Raw genomic sequence first — 19,176 nt, 5'->3', positions numbered from 1 at the left:
ATTCTTCAATAGGCACAAAAACAAAGTATAATCAAAATCATCTAAGGCATACGATTGTACTTTATATTCTGTGAATTTTGAACCTGACATAGGAAGAGAACAAAAATACATCATCCAGATATTCCTCTATTAATATTTATTAAACGCATAGCCACATTAACATAAATAATATGAAAAATTGTAGCTAATTGCACTTAATTCATGTTGATTAGTGAGAATTATCAAAGTCAAACAAGGATATTCCCAAAGCAGTTAAACTCATCACCAATTGAAGATGTCACCCATACTTCTCTATGACAAAATTCATCACCAATTACCATTATCTTCACAACAAAATGCAACTATCAGCATCCACACTATGACTTCTCAAAGACTAATATCAGAAAACAAATGTAAAGACTCTATAAATGAACCGGAAGTGATTTTCGACCAAATTACACAAACGAAATCCGTCCGCTACTATCCGATAATCATAGTTCAGAACTAATAAACTTTCAGAAGAAGCCTCAACTACACTGAAATCAAACAATCGGACCAAAAAACTTACCTCAATTTCACGAATTGATTGTGGATAACTGCAACGCAATGCGGTGAAGTGGAGACAACAAGTATTGACGGATAACAACGAAGGCAGCGATTGTGAATCTAAGATTTGTATACTGAATTGCAGCCGAGGGTAATAGAGGCATTCAAGGAAAATAGTGGAGTCACCGGACGGACCAACAGAAGCGCCGAGGCCAGAGGAGGTGGGTGGGGGCGACGCAGCCGTGCACTAAGGCGGGGCGGAGGATCTGATGCGGGGGCGGCGACCTAGGGTTTAAAATTTGGACGTGGGAGAGAGAGAGAGGCGACGGGAGAGGGGGAGATGTGACGGAACAGAAGGAGGCGTCCGTGGATATTGACGGGGAGAGAAGGCGGCGCGGAAAGATCGGCGGAAAAGGGCGGCACGGAGAAGGCGAAGTCCTAGGGTTCTAGATTTGGAGGTGGGGGTTCATTGGAAGACAAAGAAGGGAGAGAGAGCATAGAGCCGTTGAAAGCGGCGGCTCGCCGGATTTCATCAGAGGCCATAGAGAGAGGCGATGAGGGTGAAATGGCAGACGGAGAGATGCGCCGGAGAAGGAAGAACGAGAGAGAGAGACGGTAGATAGATTCTGATTTTAGGATCAACAATTCATTTGTTATTTTCTCATATAATATAATATTATTTTAAAAAATTAATATTAAAAAAATTATACATAACAGTTTTTAGAGACGCTCATACATAACGGTTCAAAAACCGTTGTAAATGACTCTTATACATAACGGTTCTTTAGCGTTATAAATAACTGTTATAAAAGATGGTCATAGATAACGGTGGCGTAACGGTTTTGTAATACCGTTATGTATGCAACTAATACATAACGCAAAAACATAACGCATTTGTTCAAACCGTTATCTATACATTTAGACAACACTACATAGATAACGGATTTTCGAAAAACCGTTATCTATTCCTAAAAGTGCGCTCATACATAACGGTTTTTGAAAAAAACCGTTATCTATGTACTGTTATGTATGTAAACTTTTGTAGTAGTGCGACGACGCTACCCACATGACGTCGCCTCCTTCCTTGGTGATGGTGAAGGCGACGCCGCCTCCCTCTGCTAAAAATCCAACGGTAGCAAAACCTGCAAGACAGTGATTTCTTGATAGAGGCGACGACGACGGCGACGGTTATGGAATTAAAAAAAAAATGACATTTGCATCATAATTACTTACTTTTATTAAAAAAAAAAAAGAGAGAGAGAGAGATATTATTAAACTAGAATACTTATATATTTGTAAGTTACAACTTACAACATAAAACAACAACAAACTTTTGCGATCATGAGACACATGAAAAAATGAAGTAGAATTAGTATGATGTGGTCCACATGTACAACAAATGAAACTCTTGGGGTGAAATGAAATCAACGACAATGTTTAGGGTTGTCGATCGGTTCGGGTTCGGTTACCCATACCTAAATTTTCGGTTATCCGAACCCGAAATTGCCATATTTCACTAACCGTTCCCGAACCGTTTTAGGTGTTCGGTTACCCAATAACTGCTTCGGTTATTTGGGTATCCGAAATATTCATTTAAAAAATTTTAATTCAAATAATTTGCTAGATAGAGGATTTGAATCTTAGTCTCTAGAAAATACACAAAGCAACTTATCCACTAGACTAAAGCTTATTCTTAAACTTTAAACATATTATAATTTTATTTTAGCTAAGACTCGATTTTTAAATAAAAAATAAATAAATTAATGAATTAATAATTAAAATATATATAATATATATATTAAATAATTTTCGGTTATTTCGGTTAACCCGTTTCGATTATTGGGTTAACCGATACCCGAAATTTTTCTAAAAATGATACCCGAAACCGAACCGATACCCAAAAAAATCGATTATTGGATACCCAAACCCGAAAATTTCGATTCGGTTAACGGATTATCCAAAACCCAATAACCAATTAGACAACCCTAAGTCAATGTTGCAATTGGATAAGCCAAAAGTATATTTCATCTATGTCCAAAGATAGCTTATTTACGTTCATAAAATTATTTCATTTTTGTTTATATATATATATATATATATATATATATATATATATATATATATTTTATCCTTAATCTATCAATTTATTATTTTATTTTTAAAAGGTGGTATTTTTTTTACATAAGTTTCCTCTTTATTCTCTCATATAGTGAATTATTTTCTCCACTCACATATTATATTAATTAATCACTCTATACCACTCTTAAGATGAGAGATTTCTCCACTCATAATATAATTAATAAATTTTTTATTGTACTCTTATATGACTATTTTTTGAAAACGGAATCAATATAATTTTAAATAGCATCAAATGAGTTCCACAAAGTTTAATCTCATACTATCACAAACCCCAACAACTAACTATCACCGCCCCGATCAACACCGTTGCCGATAACCTTGATCATCCCCGACACCAAACGCTATTAATTTCCATTAACATGTTTGGTGTTTATGATCATGAATCTATAATCTCAATTTTTATACAAGTTAATTCCACGATATCTAGTCAAAAGGCCACCAATTTTTATTTTACTTTTCACTCTAACCTACTTTAATATGGATTTCACTATTATACATAATTCTTATATGAGTCTCACTATTACACGCAACTTTATACACGAGCCATAAAAAAATAGAAATTGGATTTCATTTTAAGGACATGCTTGATAGTGTACCCTTATGTCCTTGTTTGGTAAGCTAGATATATATTCATTCAAGCTCGAGAATAAAGCAAGCATGTTGTTATTTCATTATTCATCTTTTAGTAAATACTATAAAAATGTGACAGATTAGAATGTTAGAAGACAAAATCACCCTTCCTCACCGACCTCTATCCCAATGACTCATACGTTGACATCGACTCCATCTAACTTACAATCGCTGAGTCCAGCTGTGACTTCGAGTCCACTGCTAACTCCAATTTTTCAAAATCGATTCTAATTGGATTTTTCGTCGTCTTCTTCATCGTTATTGAGTGGTGATAGAGAGATTTCTCTCATAAATCCCTTGTTTTGCAGAGGGGTTTATGAATTTCTTCTTATATTTTACAAATTGGATAGAATTCAATTGAGAGAGGAAAAGTGTGTTCGACGATGTGACAGTGTGTTCAATATTTAAGTTAGAGAGAAAGAAAGTGGAGATAAATTGCGGTGTGTGATGTTAATTTTTTTTAGCTTACCATTAATTTATCAAGGTTATTTTATCAAGCTTACCATTAATTTAGTAAACTTGAAGCTTAATAATGAGTTTAAATAATGATATCAAACAACCCGTCTATGTTATATGAGTTTTCAATCCCATCTACCAGACACATAAAATACAATATTAATCTCATATTCACAATATCCATCTTAGATTTATTTATCTAATATATTATGGATACCGAACACACATAAGGGTGTCTCCAACGGTGGGTGCAAATATGGATTAAAACTTTTACACCTTCAATGGTGAAATGTGAAAGTTGGAAGTTGGAACCAACCTTCAGAATTGAAAATCAACTTCTTTTCTTATTTTTGGTATCTACTATATTTTTTATTTTTTTCTTCTTCTTCATATTTGATTTTTCCTATGAATATTTTGTTCTTAATTTCTTTTCTCTTTCCATTTATTCTCTCTATTTAAACATATAATTCTATTTTTAGTTATGTATTTCATCTTTAGGGCTAATCATAACAAATAACCGTTTGGGGATAGCAAAAACAAATAATAGCCACAAAAATAAAAACATATAACAAGTACTCACTTTGAAGATGAAGAGACAAAACTACCCTTATTAATGCTTTTCCTAATTTTGTCTTAAATATTTATTATTTTCTATAACAATTACTCCCTCCATCCACAATATCGTTGACACTTTGTGGACGATACGAATTTTAAGGAAAGGATGGATAATAGTGAGCATTATTGTGAGTGGAGTTTGGGTCCCACGATTACTGTGGGTGGAGTTTGCGAGCCCTACTACCATAGTATTAATGGACGATAGCACGTCATATTGTGTGAGAGTATTATCGCGCATTGTCTATATTATATACAAAGTAGTATGCACGAACGCACGAAAACACGCCACTTTGAGTGAGCATGCATTCGTGCACAATCTGTAAAAAGTAGCCCCATTAATACTAACAATATAATTTTTTGGGGGTGAAATCTGCCAAAAAAAATGAATTTGATGTTTATTTTGATTTTGTTGGTTCATATAAATTGTTTGAATATTTGTAGTTTGATGATTGTGGGCTATAGAAGTGGATTGACTAGAGCTTAGATCCTATTACGAGCTTATTTTCCAAAAAGTGAAGTTTGAAACAGACAAAGCAATTAATTGAGAAATCGAAGCTTGATGGAGTAGTGTGGCAGATTCAGCGAAGATGAAATCAAACAAGCTTTTGCAAAGGCTGAGGGTACGAAGAAATTGACTAAATCATTGTAGGATAATCTAAAGAATTTGTGCTATTGGTTGTTCTTATTATCAAAGTAGGATGAAGTTGGTTTTTCTTAGCCTAGCATATATTGTTAGATAAATCAAAGTCAATATTGTAAGGATTTTTGGATCAAAATATTTGGATTATAATAAAATTGGTTGATTTAGCTTATTTAATTGGTTGATTTGGATTTGCTTAATTGGTTGGTGCTTTGTATTCGTGTTTGTGTTTAATTGAAGGAGTTGCCTACGTTGGATCAATTGCTTAATTGGTTGATTGGAAATACATCTTTAATGTTGTCCTATCATGTTTCATTTGATTTTTACATAAATAGCAGTGCCGAAAAGAAATAGGTCAAGTCAATTGACATTGAGGAAGTATAAGTTAAACCATTGTTTACTAAGACAGATTGAAATTTTGAAATATCCCAAAACCTTTGATAATTTTTACTCTCTCCGTCCACAAAATATTGTCCTTAGGAAGGGAGACACAAATTTTTAAAAAAATTATGTTGTTTATTTAGTTAGTGAAGAAAGGGACCCGCAAATAAAGAAAAATAGAAAAAGTTATTAAGTTAATGAGTGGAGAGTGAGACTTACATGTTAGTAAATGGAGAAATGGATCCACAAATTTACTAAAAATAGATTATGACAATTTTTTGTGGACGGACCAAAATGACAAATTAGGACAACATTCATGGACGGAGAGAGTATCATTTAAATGAATTTTTGATTAATTCATATCTTACTGGAAGAGTTTAAAGAGGTATTTACTTTGCAAGATTGATCAAATAAATAATTTGATTATTTTTATCATTAAAATTAGAATATCCCCAATCACACTATTTCAATAAAATATAAATAAAACAAAATCAGCTTAAATGATAAAATTATCAAAAGGCCTTGGGGTATCCAAATTTCTAATTCATCGATTAACATTACTATATTATCTTTGAAATAAATAAAAAAACAAAAAAAATATTACTATATTATCAATATAAACTAATCCTTAAAAATAAGGAAAAATTGCATGTAAATACACAAATTTTGCTCAAAATCCATATTTCACGTGAAGTTAGGATTTTACAATTAAATACATCAACTTTGTAAGTTGTTCAATTTCGACGCCAATTTTATTTCCGATGATCGGAAAAAATGACGTGAAGTTAGGATTTCATTTCATTTCGTTTTGTTAATTGTCCGGCGAACTAAAAGGTGTGTGCCGGCGAGCCACGTAGGAGCTACATCATTTTAAAATTTGAAAAAAATGAAATTGGAATTAAAATTGAACAACTTACAAAATTGATGTATTTAATTGTAAAATTATAACTTCACGTCAAATATGGATTTTGAGTAAAGTTTGTGTATTTACATGCAATTTTCTCTAAAAATAAACGCCCCCTAATTATAGAAATTATGTTCTAATAATAAGGATATACAAAGTACTATGAATCGTGAAAAGTAATTGGTCACGTAACAAAACAATACTATTATCTATACAAATAGTATACTGACAGTGTTGGAAAGAACATTACTTTATTAGAGCTAAACGCCACTTCTACGCTTCTACTATACTACCTACTAATACACACGAAACACATTTGTGTAAGAAAATACAGTGTAAATAGTTTCCGCCAAAAGAAAAGGCAAAAAAAATCGAAAATCTACTGGAACTCGCCGGATATTGTTCAGGCCGAATGGGAAAAGGGCTTACATCTGAATACAGAGATTGAGCTCCATCTTCTGTCCAAAGGCCACATTCACTTCCGTCGTGCTCGTCTCATGCCATCATCTTGTCAGGTCAATGCCTCTTTTTCGTTCCCACTGTCTCGCCTTCCTGCATCTCTCACTGTAGGAGAAAACCACAGATTGAATATCTAACTTGCCGTTTTGGTGAAGAAGCAAGCCGACATTAACATGTGGGCCGAGTTGGTTTTCTTGAATACTCCAAAAGCTCGTATGTAAGGTATCAAGGAGCTCTCTCTAAGCCGTCTTCAGTTACTGGATACGAATTGTGGCTTCAACCAAGATATATTTCTCCAATACTAAGAATTCATGCACACCCATTGCTGTGTTCTTGACAACGCTGTTGTTTGAGGAGACTGTACAGTTAGTTTCAATTAAAGCTTTCTAGAAACCAAAAGAAAAGAGCAACAGAGACGGGCACATAAACGTAGTAGGTATGTGAGAACTAAAGCAAAACAAGCACGTTAGTTGTTACACATTTGGAGATAAGACAACATTCTACTGAATTACAGATTTCTGACACGGCAACCTATAAGACTCATGTGATGACCAAAATCAGCAGCAGAGAATGTTTCTTAATCTCATGACCAAATTTGGACGATTCTTCTTCTAAAACACCATGTCGTTTCTAAGAAACTAAGCTCTTCACATAGCATATCAAGCAGCCATAGGAATTATAACTCATATTGACAGCCACATGTCATTAGATAAGGCAGGAACAAGAAGTAAAATAGGATACAATCAGAAGTTAATATGATAGCTGACACATGCAACTAAACGAGCAGAGAAAACTGAGACCAGCATAGGAAGCAAACATATAAAAGTAAACTGAAGAGAAAAAAGTGTCAGTACCTGTTTCATACACCATTCTCAACAATGCCTTATTTTTGAGTAAACAAGAATAAAAGAATTTGAAGTCAAGTCCGGAAGAGCGTCATCAAAACATAATCCACTTGAAGGTTGTGAATAAAGCTTCAGTCCAAAAATAAAGCTTCCAAATAGTCATCAACATAAGCTAGGCATGGCCAATGATCAGTTCTAATCCGGACCAGAGTTGAAAAATCATGAATCTCCAGTTGAAATAGGAGATGGAATCTTGGTGGAAGAAATATTAAAATGTGACAGTAACCAATGTTTTGTCTACTAGTTGTAATTTGAGTCCCTCCATCGTCTTCTTCATCACCAAAGTACTTAAGATAAAGAGCCCCTCGAGCACTAGTTGGTGAACTAGTAATATCTAATGAAGAATCTGAACTGGAATCCTTCCATATAACGTCCTTGATCACACCTCCAGCTTTCACCATGTCAACAAGTGGTTCACCAATGACACAAACAACAAAAGGTGCCAGGTGTCGTTCAATAGCTCGAACCAAAGTTGTCGCTGGAACTTCAAGAAGTTTTACTGATCGCGTCCCGCTTATAGCAGCAACACCTCTTCCTCCTTTCAGGGCAAAGGTTTCTCTACCGGTGCTAGATGCTGTCTCGCAGGCCTCCCATAATGCATTGAATAGATTCACATAATAACTAGATACATCATCTTCAGCAATGTCATCTGGAACAATTGCTCTGAGGAACATATCCTCAATCCCTACTGAAATGCTATGAAGCTGTCCTTTGATTACCTGACCATTGTCTGCATTAGTTTCAATGAAAACATCAACCAGGCCAGGCATTGGTTCTCGTGGCTCCAACTCTATACACACAGGAGCTTTGAAGTTTTCTTCTTCTTCATGGCCATTCTCCGCAGAAACAATAGCTAATGAATCAGCTTGGCTCAAAAGTTTGTCAGTTTTAGGTGGTGAGCCAAGAAGGAAAGGAATATGAAATGAGGAAATAGGTCCATATGGTGCGGACGAAGTGAATTTAAGCACTGTAGCATATAGCGCAGGAAGTTGGTCATCTCTGTCAAATGCATTAGCTGCTGTATTTTTCTCCACTTCATCAACCAATGGCTCTGAGTCAAATCTCAAATTACAGGATATCTGAATCTTGAGCCCTGGCATATGTCTATAATCAGGAATAGATAAAAAATGTCTTCTCAGTTCATTGACAATCTCAGAATTTTTTGCATCCATCACACATAAAAGGCCCTTCTGTTGATGAGGTAAATCATTCTCTAAGATAGCATCACCACTCATAGTTATCTCAAGGACCTGTTCCTCGCCTGCGGGTTCATTATCCCTGATGCCTTCAAAAAGACCAGGTACATCAGGATTGGTGCCAAAATTAGGCAGTGACAAGGACCATGACTGCTTCACTAGTAATGACGTTGCACGTTCAATGTGGATACAAGAAGCAATACTGCTAGACTTCTTAAGATCAGGGAAAGTTGAAGGGGACTGAAGACTAAAGAATGAGCCAGAATGAGTAGATGGAGATAGCCCAGGTAAATGTTCCCCTGTATTCAGGATGTGCTTGAGCTTCTTTCCTGGTATACCAATAAGCATTCGCAGGTAAAATCTGAAATGAACCATGAAATTTCTGATATTATGAACATGAGGAGCAAAATAAAATTACTTGATAATAGGAACATAATGTTTACAGAGAGTAAAAATTTACCCATGTTATTCATATTTCAAAAATTTTAAATAAAAAGGAGGTTTTAGAATCGGGTCATGCAAAAGTAGGTGGTAAGATAGGCCAGGGGCACTGTAAGGTGTACCTTGCACTGTCACGAACCTCCAGATCAGGAAAGAAAAGACAAATAGAGACCAGAAGATGAGATAATCCAGTAAACAAGCTGGAGCTGTGATGGTGGACCAGCATTGTTCTACAAATGCCAAGAATTTTACTGCCATGATGCCAAGATCTCAAACCATTATCAGGACCATGTTTCTCTACAAGAAAAACCATGAATCTCAAGAGAAGGTTTAACAGCCCACTAGGTGAGACTTGGTCATTTTCAGAAATTCTCTCAAATATGGGGAAGTAAGATCCCAGGTTATAGTCTATTTTTAGTTTTGGAAGCAGATGTTTATCTAATGTTTTGAGGAGATGCTCTCCCAACCAGCGGTGTTTGTGGCATCCTAACAACCGATCAATGCATGCAACAACTACTGGAACCAATCCCTTAAATTCTGAAGTTGAGTCCACCAGCCTCTTCTGCAGATGAGAACATAAACATAATGCACAAAACTTCACCCTATTCTTGCCAATAGTGAAAAATATCAAAATTAAAGATTAAAAGCAAGAAGGTCATATGTGTCAGAGATGCCAAAACTTTCAAATAATTTATATAACATGCATTGAGAGTCATCAGTTCTTCTAGGGTGAAAGTATAGAGAACTACAACTCAACAACTAAAAAACTGATTTCTTTCATGAATTATGAAAAGCTCTTGAGACATTCTGACGTACACTAAAATACTCAAACTACATACATTTGTGTACATATATTTACATATACAAGATTTTACTTATATAGTTATATGTGAAAAAGATTAGAGGCTTTCTGAAATATGTTATAGATAACATAAAGATGTTTTTGGGTAAAAATTCTTGGGATTAAAGACAATCCCCTAATATAACACCAAACATTGCATCAAGTACTCAGCATGCATGCAAAAGTAATGAGTGCTATCATTCTACAGCATAAAACAGTGAATACATGAATACAAGGCGGTTCCACAGACAGATCATAAAAAGATTCTTCTTGCAGCTATTAAGGCATAATGATAATAAAATTTATCCAACTTCAGAACTAATAAAAGGTTTGGATGAACAAGAGCTCTATTTGACTGAGGATACTTGAGATAAATGGTCCATTGGGAACTGTAGAATACCCACCTCAAGCAATAAAATGAGATGTAAAACTAGTGAAAATTACAATGCCTATTTATGCTGAATCAGATTCAGTTGGAAAAGACGTAGGTTTGAACTGATAGCTGCCAGAAAGGCTAATCATACTCTACCGGATATTGCTTCATAGGCAGACACACTAAAGAATATTGGCATGAACTCATGTTTATCATCTGTGCTGATATTAAACATATAAAAACTATAAAACAATTGGACAGCCACTTAGCTGTCAGACAATTAGCTGAAGGACTTCACAGGCAAACACCAACAAAATTAAGGTTTCCCTTTAAAATGTTAAACTGCTGCATACAACTACACCAAAACTATTCTATTCTACAGTAATTTCGTCTTCTCCATTACATCGAGTACAAACCAAAAACTAAGAAAAAAATAATATGAGCTCACAATTTTCATAATACAGAGGCTGTCATACCTACCGGATATTGCTTCATAGGAAGACACACTAAATAATATCGGCATCAACTCATGTTTATCATCTATGCTGGTATTAAACATATAAATACTATAAAACAATTGGACACACTTAACAGAGCCTAGAAAGAGAACCTGACAAAAATATGGTAGTGTTTACATACCTGTAAGGCGTCAAAGATGTTAGACTCAATAAGAGCAGCAATGGAAGAAGTAGCACTGTCAGAATGTGGTGATCCACCGATCAGAAACTTATGGAAGGTGCGAAATGCCACTGCAGTTTCCGTGTTCCACGGGGGCAGCCATTTAAAAGATGATACTGCAAGAAGGCCATCTTTGAACAGCTTGACTTCATACACCTCCTTATCCACCTCCACACCCTTGATAACATTTGCATCTCCAAGATTAGAGAGCAATCTAGAGCAATACGCAAGCAAGTCAAGCTTCAAGGCTTTCATAGCCAGCGGATCGAATATCGTAGGATAAAACCTTAAGCTCATATCAAGTATGCTTCTCTTTTTTCCCTCGTCCTCGCCAACAGTCAAAGCAAAGAAGCCCAACATCCAGTGAAGTGCCAACAGCCGAAAACCCAAATGATGATGGGATTCTTTCGACAATAACAACAATCTTGAAACTACTTCAAAATCTTGTCCATCAAATGAATCCAAAAACTTCACGTACATTCCCAAGAAAATGTGGCAGAGCAATGGCTTGTATGTGTATAGCAGCCATGAGAACTGCACTCTCAACAAAGAAGCCTGAAGTTCCAGTTCTTCAGCTAATGGAATCACAGCAACCATAAACTCCACCACTCCAAATGAAGTTAGATACTGAGGGCAGTCAAGCAAAAATGCAACCACTTTCCTCAACTCTTTGTAGCAAATCTCGTTCTCCTTCCACACGAAATCTGCCGCAACTCTGTCAATTAAAAACTGAGGTAGGCTGAACGGGACCAAGGGGATCGTAGCATTACCAATCGACGCAATACTCGCCTCACTCGGCTTCAGCTTCACAATATTGAGTATAGCAGTGGACAGCAACAAAACGTACCACTGTGAAACGTGCGTGCGCTCGCTCTGGCATAGTGACCACAAATGGGGAGCGATCTCGGAGAGCAAGCAGGGGAAAGCGAGTTCCAATTGCCGCAGACACTCGCACGCGACGCCGCGCGTGTGGCGATCGAGGCCGTGGTTGGGGCGATTGATGATAGTCAACAGCAGCTCGACAAGGCCGCAGAGCGGCGGCGCGCCGCCGCCGAATTCGTCGCTCTCGGACAGCGATGTGACGAATACGGCGGTGGTGGAGATGAGGAATTGGTCCTTGAGGGAGAAGGGGTCGCTGGGGGACTGGATGACGGAGCGGAGAGCGTCGAGGAGGCGGAGTAGGGTAGGCGGCGGTGGAGGCGAATCTTCGAGCGAGTGGTGCTCGATAAAAGTGAGAATGTTGAGCTTGAGTTGGATAGGGATGTCTTTGCGGAGGAGGGAGGATAGGCAGAGGTCCAGTACGGATGCGCCGCCTGTCCAGAAATGGAGGCGGGCGGCGCCGTCGAGATTGTATTCGTCGATTAGGGAGTCCCATTCCGGCGGAGATAGGGATTTCGGCGGCGTTCCGGCCATCGCTGTCACTGTGTATCATAAATTCATTATCCCTCTCTCATTACGGACGTGTTCTCAAATCCGGTAATGCGGAAGGACTGTAGCGAAATTGTTTTTTTTTTTTTTTCGTTAAAATTCAATATTCTTTTTCAAATTCATAAATGAAATGAAATGCCAATTTTCTTAAATTTTACTATATGAAAAATATCAATTTTTATAAAAGAAAAATGTATCTTATGCCCAAACTACTTAAATTACTCCTAGGGTTCGATTATTTGGTAAAATTAAAATAATTATGTAATTTTATGAAGAAAAAAAATGTTAAGTTTTATCTTTATCTATATACTTTTTCATTTCATTATATAAAAATAAAATATTTTCAACGCATGCCGCGCCGTCGCCACTGTACCAGAACGGAAGCCACCCTCCCACGCCCTTCCTCTACCACTCAAATCCTCCGGCTCTCCTATCTCTTCAACTAGATCCACTGCCGCAGCTCCGTCCTCTCTTTCTCCAATGGCAGCAGCCATCGCACGACCACCACCGCCCTGAGCCCTAGCCCTACATCCCGACTTCTCTCATTATCTAGGCATTGTCGCCGTTGTCCTCTCTTCATCCCTAGGTCCGACAAAGCCCAGTTCCCCCATCTTCTTGATTTCCCTCTCATTAAACTAAATCTTTCATTATGAATTCATTTTGGATCGATTTTGATTTTAGATTGGATCAATTTTTGGTTTGATTGCGCAGTTTGCTTGTATGAGTTCACGGTTATGGTGATAATTGTGGTCGGCAGCATAGTGTTGGTCGGTGGGTAGCAGAGAGAAGATAAGAGAGATATCTAGTTAATTGCTTATGAGAGAGTTTTAAAACAAGTTAAAACATACACTAAACTCTCTAAACCAATTCTCCTTAATTCCCGTGTCCAAATAAAACGTGTTTTCATTATTGGGACGGATGGAGTATTATAATAATTATTCTCACCATCCCAATTATAATATTCCCAAAAATAAACACACACACACACACACACACAAAAATTAAGAGAGGGGCATTAAGCAATGGAGTGAACTTTTAAACATAATTAAGAAAAGGGCAAAGGTGCATATTAGTCCCTGAACTCAACCCCCTAGAGCGTTCACCCCCCATAATCGGTCAAAGCGCATTAACCTCCCTGAACTCCCGAGACTAAGGTACAAATAAATTGAAAAACCAAACGGTCGATAAACGTCGTTTCTTCTAGTTTTTTTTAAGCGGGCCCTACATCCAACGAATTGCAACGGTAATGTAATTAGAATTTAGAGTTCAAATAGCAAGAACCCTAATTTTCGAATGGTTCTTTCAGAAATTGAGAGAATTCAACGAATTCTTGCGGAATTAGGTTAAGGTTTCTTTGGGATATTAGTATTCGAACTATATCATGAGTTCGAACTCAAGTTTCGGGTCTTGTTCGTCGCGCGATCGCCTGCAGATGGAGAACGAATATGAGGTCAGGTATTATTATTGTGAATTTGGAAGCAAGAGGTTGAAAGCTACGAGAATGACTTCATGGACGGACGACAATCCGGAGAGAATGTTCTATGGGTGTAGAAATTGGAAGGTACATAACTTGTTTTCATCACTAATTTGGTTGTGGTATATTGGTGGAAATAACACTGATTCATACCTTTTGCAGACCCAAAATTGTGGTTTTTTTTATTGGTATGATGAACCAATGTCTGAGAGAGCTAGAGAAGTTATTAACCATTTAAAGAAGGAAAACATGAAGCTTGTGAAAATGCATGAAAATTCGACCCCACCCATGGATTTTGAAGCAGAAATTGGTCATCTTTGGACTGAAATTGAAGCTTGGAAAGAAGAGCCAAGGGTTGTTAGAAGGAAAAGTCGATTTCTTGTATTGGTTTGTGATGATGAAGCTTCTTATAGTTTGAAAGTAGTTATGCCTAAGTTGATGTATCTTGCTTTTGTTTGAAATGAAGGAATGAAATTTATCTTGTATTCAATCTGCTAATTTGATCAAAATTATCTGAAATGAATTAGATAAACATAAGTTCAGTCAGTTGGTTGAATGAGTGACATAATCATAAATTCACACAATAATCTGAAAAGACAAAATGACTTTGAGCATTGTATTATGAAATTCATAAACAAAATATTGTGTTTCAACATCCACAAACTGTTTTATCACCCTCAAAGTTGTAAAACACAAAATAGTTTAGCTAATCATAAACATTATGTTTTGATAAAAAAAAAAACTAGCAAAATCCAATGCAAAATGCCTTTTCAACTAGTGGATGTGGATCCAAGTGTTGAAATGACATTTTTTCCTCTAGGACTTCTTCTAAGGATGGGTTCTTGATCCACAGATTTTGTCTTTCCTCTTGGTGCTTTGAATGGCTTCCTTTGATGTTTATTCTCTTTCACTGTTGAGGTGTTTTCCCCTCTATTCCTCTTATCCCTCCTTAGCTTTGCTTCATTAGGTATGGGGTATCTTGTGTTTGGGTTTGCCTCCCTTGGCGTGCCTTCATCTATTACCATTGATTGTGGTCATCCGGGTTGTGCAACCAATACAATATGTAGTTAGTTTAACATTACAAATCAAAGTCATTATTATACAGTAATGCATATTGAAAATTACATTAAGAATCTGTTTTCCACTGTCAAGATTGACATAAAGCCCTACTCCAACCACTTTCTTTTTGGTTTTTGCAGAAGTAGAAGACTCTGATTTGTTGCTTAACTACATTCATCAAAGATAAAGTAAGTATGTGACATAGGAAAATTAACTGCATATGCTTAATAGGAGATTTCTCTTTAGGCCTTTGAGGGCATGAGTTTTTCTTGTGGCTTGAACTTCTACATATACTGCAATGCTGGGTTTTACCCTTTCTTGAAAGCTTATGCTTTAGCCTGGGCTCATTTGGAACTCTAACTCTGTTCTTCTTCGACCTTCCCACCTTCTTCTCCACCGGTGGAGGCATAATGGCATCTTTAAACTTGACATCCCAGAACTTTATACCATGCACTGGTTGAATGGTATGTTCACAGCCCTACGCGGGGTGGTCGACCGCACAGGGCCCCGGAAAAATAGGGGCCCCCAAAATATAGATATCCATATATATATAGGGGGCCGCTCCAATGAGACCCCCTAATTTTAGTGAGATCTAGGGCACGATCTGGTGCGTTTATTTTATCAATCTTATGGCTGATATTGTATCTGGAAGGTGATTTTTTTTCGCAGGGTTCGAATCCTGGAGGAAGCAGAATATTTTAAATTTTGTTATTCATCAGTAAATACTGCATTGTTCATCAGTATATACGGCCTTGTTCATCAGTATATATGTCTTATTCATTACGAATTTTTTAAATTTTATTTTTCATCAGTATATACATCTTGTTCATTAGATATACGTATGTCTTATTCATTGTACTCATGTTACACGAAAAATAGGGGGTCTCACTGGAGCGCGCCCCTATATATATATATATATAATTAAAATTGATTCTAGGGTTAAGTATCAATTTGGCCCCTAACGTAGAGGCCCCTGTAGCTATTAACACCCTATGGGCAGGGGTGTGTCAACTAAGCCCCTGAAGTACCTAATTTCCGCCAATTAACCCCTCTGACTTAACGGACAGTTAACACCGTTAACTATTTAATTTTTTAATTTTTTTTACTTTATTGGTGGTGGGACCCACACCATCTTCTTCACCAAGCTCGCCGGAAACTTAATCCACCCCTTCCCCGAAACTCCGGCGTCGCAGCGGCGACAAGCTGCGGAGAGGCCATTGTGGAGTCGGATCTCGGCGGCTATGGATGCGAGATTGTCGTGGGTTGTGAGCAGCAGATTGCGATGGATCAGGAAGCCCGTGCTGCCGCCGTTGATTCTCGCCATGGCTGGAGCCTTGCCGGAGAAAATGGCGCCCTTCATTCTCTCCGACTTGCCCCCACCGTTGCAGAAACACCACGACTCCCCCAAAACCCTCATATATTCCCCTCCCCCCACCTGTAGACGCCGCATCGTCGAGGCTTCCCCCGCCCCACCTCTGCCCTTCACCTCCTTGACAGCCCGCAGCTCCTCCCCCTTTCGGCCGGTCTCCCTCCAGATCCAGCCGCTCCTCCAGATCCAGTCTCCCTGTCGGCCGGTCTTCCAGATCCAGTTGGTCTTTCTCGCCGCTTCTTGTCGAAGTTTGAAGCGAAGTCAGGCTGGTGGCGGTGAGAGACGCAGGGTCCGGCGGCAGCGCACGGCACGTCGAAGGGCGTGGGGCCTAATCGCCGCTGTGTGCTGGTTTGACCGGAGGCGGCGGCCATCCCTCATAATATTTTTCTTCAGAAAATCTTGATTTGGAATGGTGTCAACCACTTTGGTGAGATAGGCTACCGCAGCTTGTCGCCGCTGCGACGCCGGAGTTTCGGGGAAGGGGTGGATTAGGTTTCCGGCGAGCTTGGTGAAGAAGATGGTGTGGGTCCCACCACCAATAAAATAAAATAAAATTAAAAATTAAAATAGTTAACGGTGTTAACCGTCCGTTAAGTCGAAGGGGTTAATTGGCGGAAATTAGATACTTCAGGGGCTTAGTTGACACACCCCTGCCCATAGGGTGTTAATAGCTACAGGGGCCTCTACGTTAGGGGCCAAATTGATACTTAACCCTTGATTCTATTATATGAACATGTAAGGTAGCGCAATGGTGAAGGCCGTTTTTCAGTGAATATTCACCCGGGTTCAAATCCCCCTGATGTTAAATCAGAAATTTTTTAAACATTTTTTTAATCTGTGATTTCAGATATCAGCGATTAACTTCAATTTTTGGTTGGTAGCCGCTTTTTTAACTTTTAAATCTCCCCTTTCATCTCCTCTATTCTTTTGAGTGGATCTATCAATTTTAGAGATTAAAGCAATATAATATTTTTTAAAAAATTAATTATATTTTATATATTTCAATTTTTTATTTTTATTAATAATTATCATTAATTTTAATTGATGAAATTCTAATTTTATATTTAAGTTGTATGTATTGTAAATTATTTTGTTTCGAAACTTGCAAACAGAGAAATACTTTTTAAGTGAATGACATAGTTTTTAATATATTTATTAAATAATTTGATAAAAAAAATGTATTATCTAATCAAATACTTTTGTAATATTTTTTTGAGTTAATTATAAATAAAGGGCCCAAATTTAAAAATTCGCACATGACCTACATTATCCTAGCCCCGCCTCTGCATGTTTATAGCATTTGTTGTACATATCCTTAGGAAACCAGTGGCTCATGACAGAGAGATGATCCATGGAACTTGAGTAGAATGCAGCAATTGCATGAGGGCAGAGTACACCATTTAATTCCCACAACCTACATGTACATTTTCTAGTATCTACAAACACTATGTGTTTGTCTTTTCCATCGCTTACTTCATATCCATAATCCCCATTCCACAATACAGTACACTCCATCGATGAATTCTTGTTTGCCTCAAACAATTTTATGGCATTGGGACACCATTCAGTTTTCTAATGATTGACCATTAACTTTCTATCCCTTATCCTAGACATAACCATTACCCTAATATCTTCTAGCATTTATATTATTGGCTTATGCCTAGCATCTGAAATACTTGAATTAAATGACTCACTAATATTGTTGTCTACCATGTATATTGAACATCTAGAGCTTTGAAAAACTCTGCACCAGTTCTCAGGAGGGTAATGAAGAAGATCTTGAGCAGCCTTCTTGTTGATTGCTGAGATTTTTGCTAGGTTCAACTTATATTCCATCGGGTAAGAGCTCCAGGCTGCATTCCAAAACCTTTTCTTGAGCTCTTCTCCCCTCCATTTCTTGCTCCAGTTTTCATATATGTGCCTTGCACACCACCTGTGCTCAACAAGAGGTGTAATTTCCTTGACAGCCTCCATCAATCCCTATGGAAGATACAAGTTAAAACAACCTTTTAATACTTAAAATATAATAACTTTCAATTTGAGAATCATACCTTTTGCATTCTGACATTATTTTGACTTCATAAACCACCTCACATTCATCTTCACTGTATACACTAGAGTTTTCATCATGATCAATATTTGCCTCAACACCCTCATTTTCAACTGCCTCACCCCTTTTATTTTCAACTGCCTCATCACTCCCAGGTTGCTTATTCTCAACACCTTCATTGTCAGCTGCCTCATCTTCTACCCAACTATCATTCAAATCAATATCATCAATACCTACTGCCTCATTTTGGTTTTTGGTGTGCCTCCAAATCAGGTTGCTCACTACCCTTTGCCCTCTCCTTTTGATCTACCCCATCACCAGGTCTCTCACCAGCCTTTGCCCTCACATTTTGATCTACCCCATGACTAGTTTTATCACCACCCTCTCTACCCCATCACCAGGTCTCTCATCCATAGTAATCTCAACCCTATGTTTACCCTCTAAATCCTCATTGTCTTTCATTTCTAAAAACATATCAATAGGTACAAAAATAGGCATAGGATCACACTCATGATCTGCAAAAAACTCAATCTTACTGTGGTCAAGTAATTCTAGATAATCAATAACCTTCTGACACTGGATTGGATCTCTAAGGGGAACTAAGCCCTTATCT

The 19,176-nt window shown here is 37.5% G+C and overlaps 1 protein-coding gene across 1 annotated transcript; it reads right to left on the bottom strand.

The window, feature by feature from the left end:
* Positions 1-6,460: 6,460 nt before the first annotated feature.
* LOC130993194 (uncharacterized) lies at positions 6,461-12,747 on the bottom strand. Its single transcript, XM_057917980.1, has 4 exons — positions 11,145-12,747; positions 9,414-9,853; positions 7,604-9,211; positions 6,461-7,091 (listed from the first exon to the last, which is right to left on the bottom strand). Exons 1-3 carry the CDS (start codon positions 12,594-12,596, stop codon positions 7,726-7,728), a joined length of 3,378 nt encoding a protein of 1,125 aa, XP_057773963.1. The 5' UTR covers positions 12,597-12,747; the 3' UTR covers positions 6,461-7,091; positions 7,604-7,725.
* Positions 12,748-19,176: the final 6,429 nt, after the last annotated feature.

This window comes from Salvia miltiorrhiza, chromosome 7 (assembly GCF_028751815.1).
Source record: "Salvia miltiorrhiza cultivar Shanhuang (shh) chromosome 7, IMPLAD_Smil_shh, whole genome shotgun sequence".
NCBI classification, from domain to species: Eukaryota; Viridiplantae; Streptophyta; class Magnoliopsida; order Lamiales; family Lamiaceae; genus Salvia; species Salvia miltiorrhiza.
Note: the sequence above shows the minus strand (reverse complement) of the source record. Positions and strands in the feature narration are given on the sequence as shown.